Source organism: Ceratotherium simum, chromosome 16, assembly GCF_057802395.1.
Source record: "Ceratotherium simum simum isolate JZ-2026a chromosome 16, ASM5780239v1, whole genome shotgun sequence".
NCBI lineage: Eukaryota > Metazoa > Chordata > Mammalia > Perissodactyla > Rhinocerotidae > Ceratotherium > Ceratotherium simum.
This window is the reverse complement of record NC_141915.1, coordinates 40,688,383-40,700,987: the sequence shown is the minus strand read 5'-3', so window position 1 is coordinate 40,700,987 and position 12,605 is coordinate 40,688,383. Positions and strand designations below refer to the sequence as shown.

Genomic DNA, 12,605 nt, shown 5'->3' with positions numbered 1-12,605 from the left:
AAGATGGCATAAATACCTCATTTTACCTTTTTATCTTTGAACTTCTCATGTATGTGGGGTCTCTGACTTCTTCATGTATGTGGAGTTCGTGTATGTACAAAATTAATTGAATCTGATTTTCTTCTATTAATGTGCCTCATGTCAACTTAATTCTTAGACCAGCCAGAAGAACCTAGAGGGTAGAGGAAAATTTCTTCCTCTCCTACACTAGTTAAGAAATTATTACATTAGTACAAGTGAGAGAAGACAGTTGCTTGGACAAAGATAGTGGCAATGGAGATGGAGAGAATGTACAGGGAAATGTTCTGGAGACTTAGTAGAGGCTTACTGATGGCCTGGACATGAAAGGTGAGAGAAGGGATTAATCATGAGTCATCTAGAATTTTAAGTTAACAATCAAGACTACGGTAGTGCCATTTAAAGACATGAAGACTGAATGAGGAATACAACTGGGGAAAGAGGGAGATCAAGGGTTCTGTTTTGACCATGTGAACTTGAAGACAGATATTAGTGTTATCACACCAGGTCCGTTTTTGCCCACTGCCCAGAAAGGCAAGCGCCAAGACAATGAGATTACAGAGAGAGAGAGGGTTTATTAATCACAAGGCAGCCAAGTGAGGAAACAAGAGAATGAACCTCAAATCTGCTTCCCTGAAAATAGGAACTCAGGGATATCTACGGGGTAGGGGGTGAGGTGGTCTGAAATGATTGGAGGTGAGGAGAGATGAGGTAATTGATGATCTGTGCAAGTGGAGTCAGGCTTCATGCCTCTTTGTAGGATGCATGTTCACAGAATGGCGGTGTTAGCATGCTCTGAGGGTGGTCTCAACCAGCCTGAAGTGGACAGGAGGTTCCAATTCCTGAAAAAAAAATAGCTCAAACACCCACTACCATGGTGACCCAGGCTCCAGGGAGATGTTATCTATAGGAACCTAGTGGCAGTCAGATAGCATATTGCCTAAACAGCACAGTTAACAATGGATAAGTTTTTCATGCGGATTTAAGTCCTCGCCTTCCACTCTGATAAGTTTCTAGGTAAGGCCATCTCCCTCTTCTTCCTGGTACAGTGAAGAAGATATCTTTACAAATGGAGCTTTCCTTTACAAGTGTAAATGTCTCTCATAAAGGGTAACCAGAACTAAGAGTGGGCTTAGCAAGAACCCTCCCAGATACCCGGAGATGTCTATGGTGATGGCCTGTTCTGGGGGCAGGTCTCCCATCCAAAACTCTTTTGGTCAGTTAGTAGGGGTAGAGGTCAAAGTGTCTTTCAGGCAGAGATATATTTTGAGGTGGCCAATTCTGATCCCCCACAGTTACTAGCTGCTTAATCATCAATGGCTAACTGTTTGCCGGTTTCATTAGTCACTCAAATGAAGATAGCAAGTAGGAAGTTTGCGGCTCAGTGGCAAAGTCAGGGATGGAGATAAAAATGTGGTGTTCTTGGTCATTATGGAGTAGGGTGAAATCACACAGAGAGAGTGTGAAGGTAAACAGAGAATAAATGGAAGAGGGTAAATTCAGAGCCCAGGGGGTATCTCAACATGTCCAGGTCAAGGAAGGAGAAGCTGCAGCAAAGGCAGATAAGAAAGGATAGACTTCAGGATTATCAAGTGGGGTTATTGGACCACAAATTTGCCTTTATAATTTTAATAATGTTAAAAAACAAAATTCTACCAAGTAAATTTGAACATCTAATTGGCTTTATTTGGTGATTCATGAATCAGGCAGCATTCCATCTAGCAACTAGAAGCGCACTCAGAGGAGTTGTACAAAATGGGAGGCTTTTATAGGAAGAATGGTGGGGCAAGGGAGCTACTAGCAAAAGAAAAGAAGGGATTATTTTTAGCCCAGGAGATCTTCTTTTGTGGGGAAGGGAATGGCAAGGATTTTATCAAACAGACTGCCTCTTCTTCCTCTGGGGGGATGGAGAGGGCCCACATGGCAGATGACCTCATTGGTGCTAACCCGAAACTTTCAGATTGGTTGACTAAAATTACATTTCAGGGAGAGGTTGAAACTGTTGGTATCACTTACGTAAACAGTAATCTTTACTATGCATGTTAAAGATTTTGTTCTTACTATCTTTAAGCTAAATCAGCGTGTATTGCTCCAATCTCTGATGCACATCCAGTAAAACAAAAGATTATCAGGAATTAAGCCCAGATATCTACCCCACCTGAAAACCAGATGTCTGCCCCACCTGAAGACCAGATGTCTGCCCCACCTGGAGACCAGCCTCCTTCATGACTGGCCTGTCATCTTTGCTCTGTAAGATGATTCTTTTGGACATTAGTCAGCCATCTTCCCTCTTGCTAGCAAGCTGTAATAAAACCCTTTCTCTCCTACCACCTTGCCTCTTGACTATTGGCATGTCTTGCAGTGGGCAGACAACCTCTCTTGGGTGGTAACAGAACTGCAATTAGATTAGGTATTAAATCTAGGTTTGATATCATGGGCTTTTAGAGTGAGTCAGGCTGTATTGGGCCCATGATCTCTTTTTTTTAACAAAACTGTTGCCAACTCATCCTCCAAAGAGCGGCATCAATTTACACTTTCACCATACATTTATAAACCTTCCGGTTTCTCCACATTATCACCAGCCCTGGCTATGATCAATCTTATTAATTTTTTTTTTTTGCCAACCTGAAAAGAGAAAATAGTATTTGGTTGTTTTAAGTTATATGTTCTTAATTACAAGTTGATTTAAACATCTTTTCTTATGTCTTTTAGCTATTTGCATCTATTACTCTAAGGGGAAGCAGTGTGCCACCCCAAAATATGCCTCTTAAGCATAAGGATTATTTTAGGCTGATTATTTTTAAGAACCAATAGACACAGGAGAAGCTCTGAAAACTGAGTAGAAGATACCTTTTTGTAAAAGATACTTACATTTATAAGGGAAATCTCCATTTGTAAGGGTATCTCTCTCTGTACCAGGAAGAAAAGGATAATTCTAAATCTCTAGAAACTCTTACCCTGGTAATCTTCCGCAACTAGTCCCCACCCCCACCCTGCCCCCAACCTGCCCCACCCGAACATCTTCTCTCTTTAGCTGGAGATAATATTTAAGGTGGTGGCTTGCGCCATTTTGTGGAGTTATTCAATTTTCTTGGGTACCTCCCACGTATACAGGAGGTATAGATGTTCTTAAACTTCTATTTGTTTTTCTCCTTTAAATCTGTCTTTTAATACAGGGTCATTCAGCCAGGAACCTAGAAGGGTAGAGGGAAAATTATTTTTCCTCCCCAGCACCCGCCCATACTGTGCTCCATTTCTGCCAGTGCCACATGTGCCTCTGCCTCATTCTTTAAGTTGCCCAGTTGCTACAGCTGCACTTCAAACTTAGGCATCTCATTCTGGTGTTTGAAACTCTAGCTCTGCATCAGAATTACCTCAGAGACTATAAAGAATAAAGAGGGGGAGTCTAGGCTCCTCCCCAGAAACCTTCTGAGTCAGACTATCTAGAGCTGAACTGAGAATGAAGTCTAGTACCTTGCCTCCTGCCTAGGACTCCGGGCTTCCTTTTCCAGTTCATAGCAAGCCCCTTCCCACTGGTGAGGCATTGGTGTCCTGCCTCCCAAGCAGTTTAAAGGCGTATGTGTTTGTCGAATGCCCCCTTGTGAAATGTACCACTGGGCAGCCTCAGGATTGTGAATCGGCATTCTGCGGCAGGAGTGAGATTAAAAATATTTGAAAACCAGTAGTTCAAAGTCACCAACTAGGTCAGAATGGACTTCAGGCTTAGCCCTAGAGGAGGAGCCTAAAGCCCTCTCTCAGATTCTTGTCTTTAACTTTTTCTTGCTGGATCACAGGGATGTGGCATTGAGGGGGACATCCAGGGAGCTCAGGGCAGGGGCTGTTTACCAACGGAACTTCAATATCTTAACAACCAGTACAGCTGAACTTGTGCTACTGGCTGAGCACCATGCTGGCCTGGAACCCCCTAACCCCCAGCCCTGGAGAGTCATGGTAGATATCTCTAAATAGTGTAGTAGCTTGACAAAGTTTCCTTTAATTTTTTTTGTGTTTACAAAAGAAAAACAAGTCATCAAAGAAAAAGGAGATAAAAGTGTTAAGAAGAAAATTAAAAATTTCCATGAGCCTATCAGCCAGAGATAATTACTACTACTATTTCTGGTAAATATGTCAATTATTTTTCTATGTCCTTTTTACGTAATTGAGGTTACACGGTATATTCTATTTTGTATATAAATATAAAAATTTTCAGTAACATAAACACGGTTATCAATTCCAGTGGTGATTCCTGAAGGGCTATGTCTATTCCAGACACATTTGTTCTTTACGAAGAGGAAATGTGCCAATATTTTCAAGTCCAGGAAGTGGGATGAGAACACAGTCTGGGTGGCCCGGGGATGGTCCTGACTTCCCGCCTGACCATTTTTGCTTACAACTAACCACACTGGTGGATTTTATCTTGTTTTTCCACGATAAGATTCCATCCTTCGGAGATTTCCTTATATCTGGATTGGACCTGTGACTAAATCTCTTTTATACAAGGAATGCTGCACAAATTGAGGGCATGGTAAGACCCACAGGTGGGAAAAAGTGACAGCTGGACTCCCCCATTTCAAAGTCCGCACGACAACTGCTCTATGGCAGGAGCTGCAGTATCTATAAACATAGATGATGCCTTCAAGGAAGGAATGACAGGAGATGATTCAGGAAGAGAGAGTCAACACGCTCAGCTTAGAATATTTAACCAGCATCTGAATGAAGATGGTACACACATAGAAAGACAGTTGAGATGTGGTGCAGGAAGAGTCAATGGGATAAATCCTAATCCATCAGGAAAAGGAAACGATGCTTTCCACCCAACTTGGAAAATATAATTGCCTAATTTAACAATTGCTTAATTATTTGGGTAAACAATAACAAGGAAAGACCTCCCTCAGCAAAGGATGAAAGGGGACCCGGAGCAAGAAGACTTCCAGATTCAAGAAATACACTCTCCTGGAAACCCACCCAGAACCTCACCCTCTGACACCATGGTCAACTCTTGTTGTGGCGCTGTTTGCTCTGATCAGAGCTGCGGCCAAGGCCTCTGCCAAGAGACCTGCTGCCCCCCCAGTTGCTGCCAGCCCACCTGCTACAGGACCACCTGCTGCAGGACCACCAGTTGCCGCCCAAGCTGCTGTGTGTCCAGCTGTTGCCGTCCCTCCTGCTGCCAGACCACCTGCTGCAGAATAACCTGCTGCCGCCCCAGCTGCTACAGCGGTTCTTGCTGCTGAGTGTCCTGCTCTGGACTCATGAACTTCCTTGTCCCCATCCTTCAGTCCAGGCAGAGAGTGTCTAATTCAATAAAACATGTGGCACTTCCTTAATATTATGAATTTACAAACAGACCCATGGACTGATCTGGAAACTTTTGGTCTCTATATTATTATTTATTCTCTTTTGTAGAAACATCTTATTACTAGTGAATCAGAATTTACAGTCAGATTTTGCATTAAATTGTTTTAGAATTCCTAATTCTGATTCAAAATATAGGAGTCTTCAAATGTTTCCCTTCTATATTTTTTCTTTCTAATGTTTTTATATGGAATTCATTTTCATGTAGAATTGCTTGATGTTCTCCAATAAAACGTTTTAGCATTCAAAGGCACTAAAATTGCTCATCTCTCATTATTTCTTGTTAATGAAACATTCAATGCATAGTGCTGTCTCTTTTTCTGCACAACACAGGAGTACATGTTCTCAGGGGACTCTACAATAGAAAAGTTAAATTGGCACTCGCCAATGAGTTTTTATCCAGACCAGAATTCAGTCTCAGAGCAGAAATTAAAAAAGATTTAAAGGAAGGCATCTTTGAACCTAATAATGTATAACATATGTAATACATATAACATATACATGTAGTTATAGATTATAACTGCTGCCAAAAAAAAAGAGTCTTCAGTAAACTGTAATCCATGAATTGATTTAAACCAATTAAATAGAGGCCGCTTAGTCCAGAGGATAGCCCATGGACTTGGGAATTAGAGTTAGATCTGAATTCTGACTGTACTGAATACCAGCTGTGATGTTGGACATGTTACTTGAATTCTCTCAACCTAGGATTGCTTTGCTATAAAGAAAGAATCGCAATACCCACCTACCAATGTTGTCATACATCATTAATCAAGAGGGAAATGCAAATCAAGACCACAATGAGATATCACCTCACACCTGTTAGGATGGCTATTATTAAAATAAACAAAAGAGAACAAATGTTGATGAGGATGCGGACAAACGGAACCCTGGTACACTGTTGGTGGGAACGTAAATTGGTACAGCTATTATGGAAAACAGTATGGAGGTTCCTCAAAAAATTAAAAATAGAACTACCATAGGATCCAGCACTCCCATTTATGGGTATTTATCCAAAAGAATTGAAATCAGAATCTCAAAGGGATACCTGCACTCCCATGTTTATTGCAACGTTATTCACAGTAGCCAAGCTACGGAAACAAGCTTAGCGTCCATCAGCAGATGAATGGATAAAGAAAATGTGGTGCATATATACAATGGAATATTACTCAGCCTTAAAAATGAAGGAAATCCTGACTTTGACAATAACAGATGGACCTGGAAGACATTATGCTAAGTGAAATAAGCCAGATGCAGAAAGACAAATACTATATGATCTCACTTATACATGAAATCTGTAACAGTCAAACTCACAGAAGCAGAGAGTAGAATGGTGATTGCTAGGGAAGGAGAAAATGGAGAGATGTTGGTCAAAGGGCACAAAGTTTCAGTTATGAAAGATAAGTAAGTTCTGGAGATCTATAATACTGCATAATGCTTAGAGCTAACAATACTGTTTCGTACACTTAAAATTTTCCAAGAGGTTATATCTTATGTTGTGTTCTTACACTTAACCAAAATAATAATAATAATAATTTTTTAAAAAACTGTGTCTGACTTCAAGGCAGCAGACTAGAATTTTCAGATTTTATCTCATATCTACTAGAATCCTTTCATTTCTCAAATAAAAATTTGATTGATTGAAGGGAAAGAAAGTTGTTATAAACATTGAGATAAAGGTGCATGGTAGGCAAATAAAGGCATGCTCCCTTTTACTTCCAATTAGCTTCATTTGTTTTTTTTTATTTAAATTTTATTTGGAAACAACTATAGATTCATAGAAAGTTTTAAAAAAAGGGCAGCAAAGTCCTGTGTACCCTCTACCCAATTTCCTGCAATGGTCACATCTTATATAATTGTAGTACATATCAAAATTCAGAAATTGACGTTGGTACAGTCCATAGAATTTGTTCAGATTTTACCAGTTTTACATGCACTTGTGTGTGTGTGTGTGTGTGTGTGTGTGTGTGTGTATGTGGTTCTATGCAATTTTATCATGTGTATAGATTTGGGAAACCACCATCACAATCAAGATACAGAGTTGTTATGTCTCCATAAGGCCCTCTCACGGTACTCCTGTTTAACCATACCCGCTCCTCACTCCCTCTTACTCAGCATCCATAACCCCTGGCAACTACTAATCTGTTCTCCATCTCTATAATTTTATTTCAAGCATGTTCTACAAATGGAATCTTACAGAATATAACCTTGGTGATCGGCTTTTTACACTCAGTATCATTCTCTTGAGATCGTGCAAGTTGTTCAGTCAAATAGCTTGTTCCTTTTTATTGCTGAGCAGTATTCCACAGTATAGATGTACCACAGTTTGGTTTTTTCAACCACTCACCTGTTGAAGGACATCTGGGCTCTTTCAAGTTCAGAATTATATATGTATGTAAGTATGCATGTATTAATTTATTTATTTGCAAAAATTTATTGGAGCTTCCTACTTGCAGGCAAACATTGCCACTTTTCCGTTGTAAGACATGCTGTCTAATTCTAACAGTGTTGGGTTTAGTACGTATGTCTTTACATTTCTTTATCTCTTGTACCTTATGGCTTTTAAAACTTTCATCACAAACCTATCTATTTTCTTTTTTTTTTTTTTTAGCTTATTTGTTTATTGCAGTAAATTTGGTTTATAACATTGCAAAAATTTCAGGTGTACATCATTGTACTTCTATTTCTGCATGGACTACATTATGTTCACCACCAAAATACTAATTACAACCCATCACCACACACATGTACCGAATTATCCCTTTCACCCTCCACCCTCCCCCCTTCCCCTCTGGTAACCACCAATCCAATCTCTGTCCCTATGTGTTTGTTTATGGTTGTTATTATCTACTACTTAATGAAGGAAATCATACGGTATTTGGCCTTCTCCCTCTGACTTATTTCACTTTGCATTATACCCTCAATGTCCATCCATGTTGTCACAAATGGCTGGATTTCGTCGTTTCTTATGGCTGAGTAGTATTCCATTGTGTATATATACCACAGCTTCTTTATCCATTCGTCCCTTGATGGGCACTTAGGTTGCTTCCAAGTCTTGGCTATTGTGAATAAGGCTGCAATGAACACAGGGGTGCATGTACCTTTGCAAATTGGTGTTTTCAAGTTCTTTGGATAAATACCCAACAGTGGAATAGCTGGATCATATGGTAGTTCTATCCTTGATTTTTTGAGGAATCTCCATACTGTTTTCCATAGTGGCTGCACCAGTTTGCACTCCCACCAGCAGTGTATGAGAGTTCCCTTCTGTCCACTTCCTCTCCAACACGTGTTGTTTCCTGTCTTGTTAATTATAGCCATTCTGACGGGCGTGAGGTGATATCTCATTGTAGTTTTGATTTGCATTTCCCTGATAGTTAGTGATTTTGAACATCTTTTCATGTGTCTGTTGGCCATCTGTATATCTTCTTTGGAGAAATGTCTGTTCAGGTCTTGTGCCCATTTTTTAATTGCGTTGGTAGTTTTGTTGTTGAGATGCATGAGTTCTTTATATATTTTGGAGATTAAGCCCTTATCAGATGTATGGTTTGCAAATATCTTCTCCCAATTGTTAGGTTGTCTTTTCGTTTTGTTGATGGTTTCCTTTGCTGTGCAGAAGCTTTTTAGTTTGATGTAGTCCCATTTGTTTATTTTTTCTATTGTTTCTCTTGCCCGGTCAGATGTGGTGTTTGAAAAGATGTTGCTAAGACCAATGTCAAAGAGCGTACTGCCTATGTTTTCTTCTAGAACTTTCACAGTTTCAGGTCTTACATTCAAGTCTTTAATCCATTTGGAGTTAATTTTTGTGTATGGTGTAAGGTAAGGATCTACTTTCATTTTTTTGCATATGGCTATCCAGTTTTCCCAACACCATTTGTTGAAGAGACTTTCTTTTCCCCATTGTATGTTTTTGGCTCCTTTGTCAAAGATTAGCTGTCCATAGATGTGTGGGTTTATTTCTGGGCTTTCGATTCTATTCCATTGATCTGTGTGTCTATTTTTGTGCCAGTACCATGCTGTTTTGGTTACTATAGCTTTGTAGTATATTTTGATATCAGGGAGTGTGATACCTCCAGCTTTGTTCTTTTTTCTCAGGATTCCTTTAGCTATTCGGGGTCTTTTGTTGTTCCATATGAATTTTAGGATTCTTTGTTCTATTTCTGTGAAAAATGTTGTTGGAACTTTGATAGGGATTGCATTGAATCTATAGATGGCTTTAGGAAGTATGGACATCTTAACTATGTTAATTCTTCCAATCCAAGAGCATGGAATATCTTTCCATTTCTTTGTGTCTTCTTCAATTTCTTTCAGAAATGTTTTATCGTTTTCGGTGTACAGATCTTTCACTTCTTTGGTTAAATTTATTCCTAGGTATTTTATTCTTTTTGTTGCAATTGTAAATGGGATGGTATTCTTAATTTCTCTTTCTGCTACTTCGTTGTTAGTGTACAGAAATGCAACTGATTTTTGTATGTTGATTTTGTATCCTGCAACTTGACCATATTCGTTTATTACTTCTAAAAGTTTTCTGGTGGATTCTTTAGGGTTTTCTATATATAAAATCATGTCATCTGCAAATAGTGACAGTTTCACTTCTTCCTTTCCAATTTGGATCCCTTTTATTTCTTTCTCTTGCCTGATTGCTCTGGCTAGGACTTCCAATACTATGTTAAATAGGAGTGGTGAGAGTGGGCATCCTTGTCTGGTTCCTGTTCTTAGAGGGATAGCTTTCAGTTTTTCACCATTGAGGATGATATTAGCTGTGGGTTTCTCATATATGGTCTTTATTATGTTGAGGTACTTTCCTTCTATACCCATTTTATTCAGAGTTTTTATCCTAAATGGATGCTGCATCTTGTCAAATGCTTTCTCTGCATCTATTGAGATGATCATGTGATTTTTGTTCTTCATTTTATTAATGTGGTGTATTACGTTGATTGATTTGCGAATGTTAAACCATCCCTGCATCCCTGGAATAAATCCCATTTGATCATGGTGTATAATCTTTTTAACGTATTGTTGTATGCGATTTGCTAGTATTTTGTTGAGGATTTTCGCATCGATGTTCATCAGTGATATTGGCCTGTGATTTTCTTTTTTTGTGTTGTCCTTGTCTGGTTTTGGTATCAGGGTAATGTCAGCTTTGTAGAATGAGATAGGAGCTTCCCCCTCCTCAATGTTTTGGAAGAGTTTGAGAAGGATAGGTATTAAGTCTTCTTTGAATGTTTGGTAGAATTCACCAGGGAAGCCGTCTGGTCCTGGACTTTTATTTTTGGGGAGGTTTTTGATTACTGTTTCGATCTCCTTACTGTTGATTGGTCTATTCAAATTCTCCACTTCTTCTTGATCCAGTTTTGGAAGGTTGTATGATTCTAAGAATTTATCCATTTCTTCCAGATTGTCGAATTGGTTGGCATATAGTTTTTCATAGTATTCTCTTATAATCTTTTGTATTTCTGAGGTGTCTGTTGTAACCTCTCCTCTTTCATTTCTGATTTTACTTATTTGTGCCTTCTCTCTTTTTTTCTTGGTGAGTCTAGCTAAAGGTTTGTCTATTTTGTTGATCTTTTCAAAGAACCAGCTCTTGGTTTTATTAAATTTTTCTATTGTTTTTTTGGTCTCTATTTCATTTATTTCTGCTCTGATTTTTATTATTTCCCTTCTTCTACTGATTTTGGGCTTTGTTTGTTCTTCTTTCTCCAGTTCCTTTAGGTGCATTTTTAGATTGTTTATTTGAGATTTTTCTTGTTTGTTGAGATAGGCCTGTATCGCTATAAACTTCCCTCTTAGAACCGCTTTTGCTGTATCCCATAAAGTCTAGCATGTCGTATTTTCATTTTCATTTGTCTCCAGGTATTTTTTGATTTCTTCTTTGATTTCTTCATTAACCCAGTCGTTGTTCAGCAGCATTTTGTTTAATCTCCATGTATTTGTGGCTTTTCTGATTTTCTTCCTATAGTTGATTTCTAGTTTCATACTGTTGTGGTCAGAAAAGATGCTTGGTATTATTTCAATCTTCTTAAATTTATGGAGACTTGTTTTGTGGCCTAATATGTGATCAATCTTGGAGAATGTTCCATGTGCATTTGAAAAGAACGTGTATTCTTCGGTTTTTGGATGGAATGCTCTGTATATATCTACTAGGTCCATCTGTTCTAAGGTGTCGTTTAAGGCCAATGTTTCCTTATTGATCTTCTGTTTGGATGATCTATCTGTTGGTGTAAGTGGAGTGTTAAAGTCCCCAACTATTATTGTGTTACTGTCTATTTCTGTTTTTATGTCTGTTAATAATTGCTTTATATATTTAGGTGCACCTACATTGGGTGCATAGATATTTACAAGTGTTATATCCTCTTGTTGGATTGTTCCCTTGATCATTATGTAATGCCCTTCTTTGTCTCTTTTTACAGTTTTTGTTTTAAAGTCTATTTTGTCTGATATGAGTACTGCTACCCCAGCTTTCTTTTCATTGCCATTTGCGTGGAGTATCTTTTTCCATCCCTTCACTTTCAGTTTGTGAGTGTCTTTAGGTCTGAAGTGTGTCTCTTGTATGCAGCATATATATGGGTCTTGGTTTTTTATCCAGTCAGCCACCCTATGCCTTTTAATTGGGGCATTTAGTCCATTGACGTTTAAAGTAGCTATTGATAAGTATGTACTTACTGCCATTTTTAACTTTTTTTTTCCTCAGTGTTTAAGAGTCCTTCTCTGTTCCTTACTTCTTCTATACAGAATTGATGGTCACTTTAGTTTGACCTCTGTCTGAAAGCTCTACTCTTTAACTACCCTCCTCCCTCCTTTTATGTTTTTGATATCATATCTAACCTCTTTTTTGTGCATTTGTATCCATTACGTTCTAATCGTGGAAATAGATAATTTTTCCTATTTGTGGTCTTCTCTTTTCCCCTTAAATCAGTCCCTTTAACATTTCTTGTAACACTGGTTTCTTGGTGACAAACTCTTTTAATTTTTGCTTATCTGGGAAAATTTTGATCTCTCCTTCCATTTTGAATGATAACCTTGCCGGGTAGAGTATTCTTGGCTGTAAGTTTTTTCCTTTTAGCACTTTAAATATATCATGCCATTCTCTTCTAGCCTGTAAGGTTTCTGCTGAGAAGTCAGCTGATAGCCTTATGGGGTTTCCTTTGTATGTAACTTGACATTCTCTTGCGGCTTTTAGGATTCTCTCTTTATCTTTAATTCTGGACATTTTGATTATGATGTGTCTTGGTGTGGGCCTC

General features: G+C 38.7%; 1 protein-coding gene across 1 annotated transcript in view; it reads left to right on the top strand.

The window, feature by feature from the left end:
• The first annotated feature begins 5,006 nt into the window (after positions 1 to 5,006).
• Positions 5,007 to 12,605, top strand: part of LOC101387654 (uncharacterized) — a 30,975-nt gene continuing 23,376 nt past the window's right edge. Inside the window, exon 1 of the mRNA XM_087441144.1 lies at positions 5,007 to 5,226. Within this exon, the coding sequence (XP_087297270.1) occupies positions 5,007 to 5,226 (220 nt within the window). The remainder of the gene's footprint in view (positions 5,227 to 12,605) is intronic.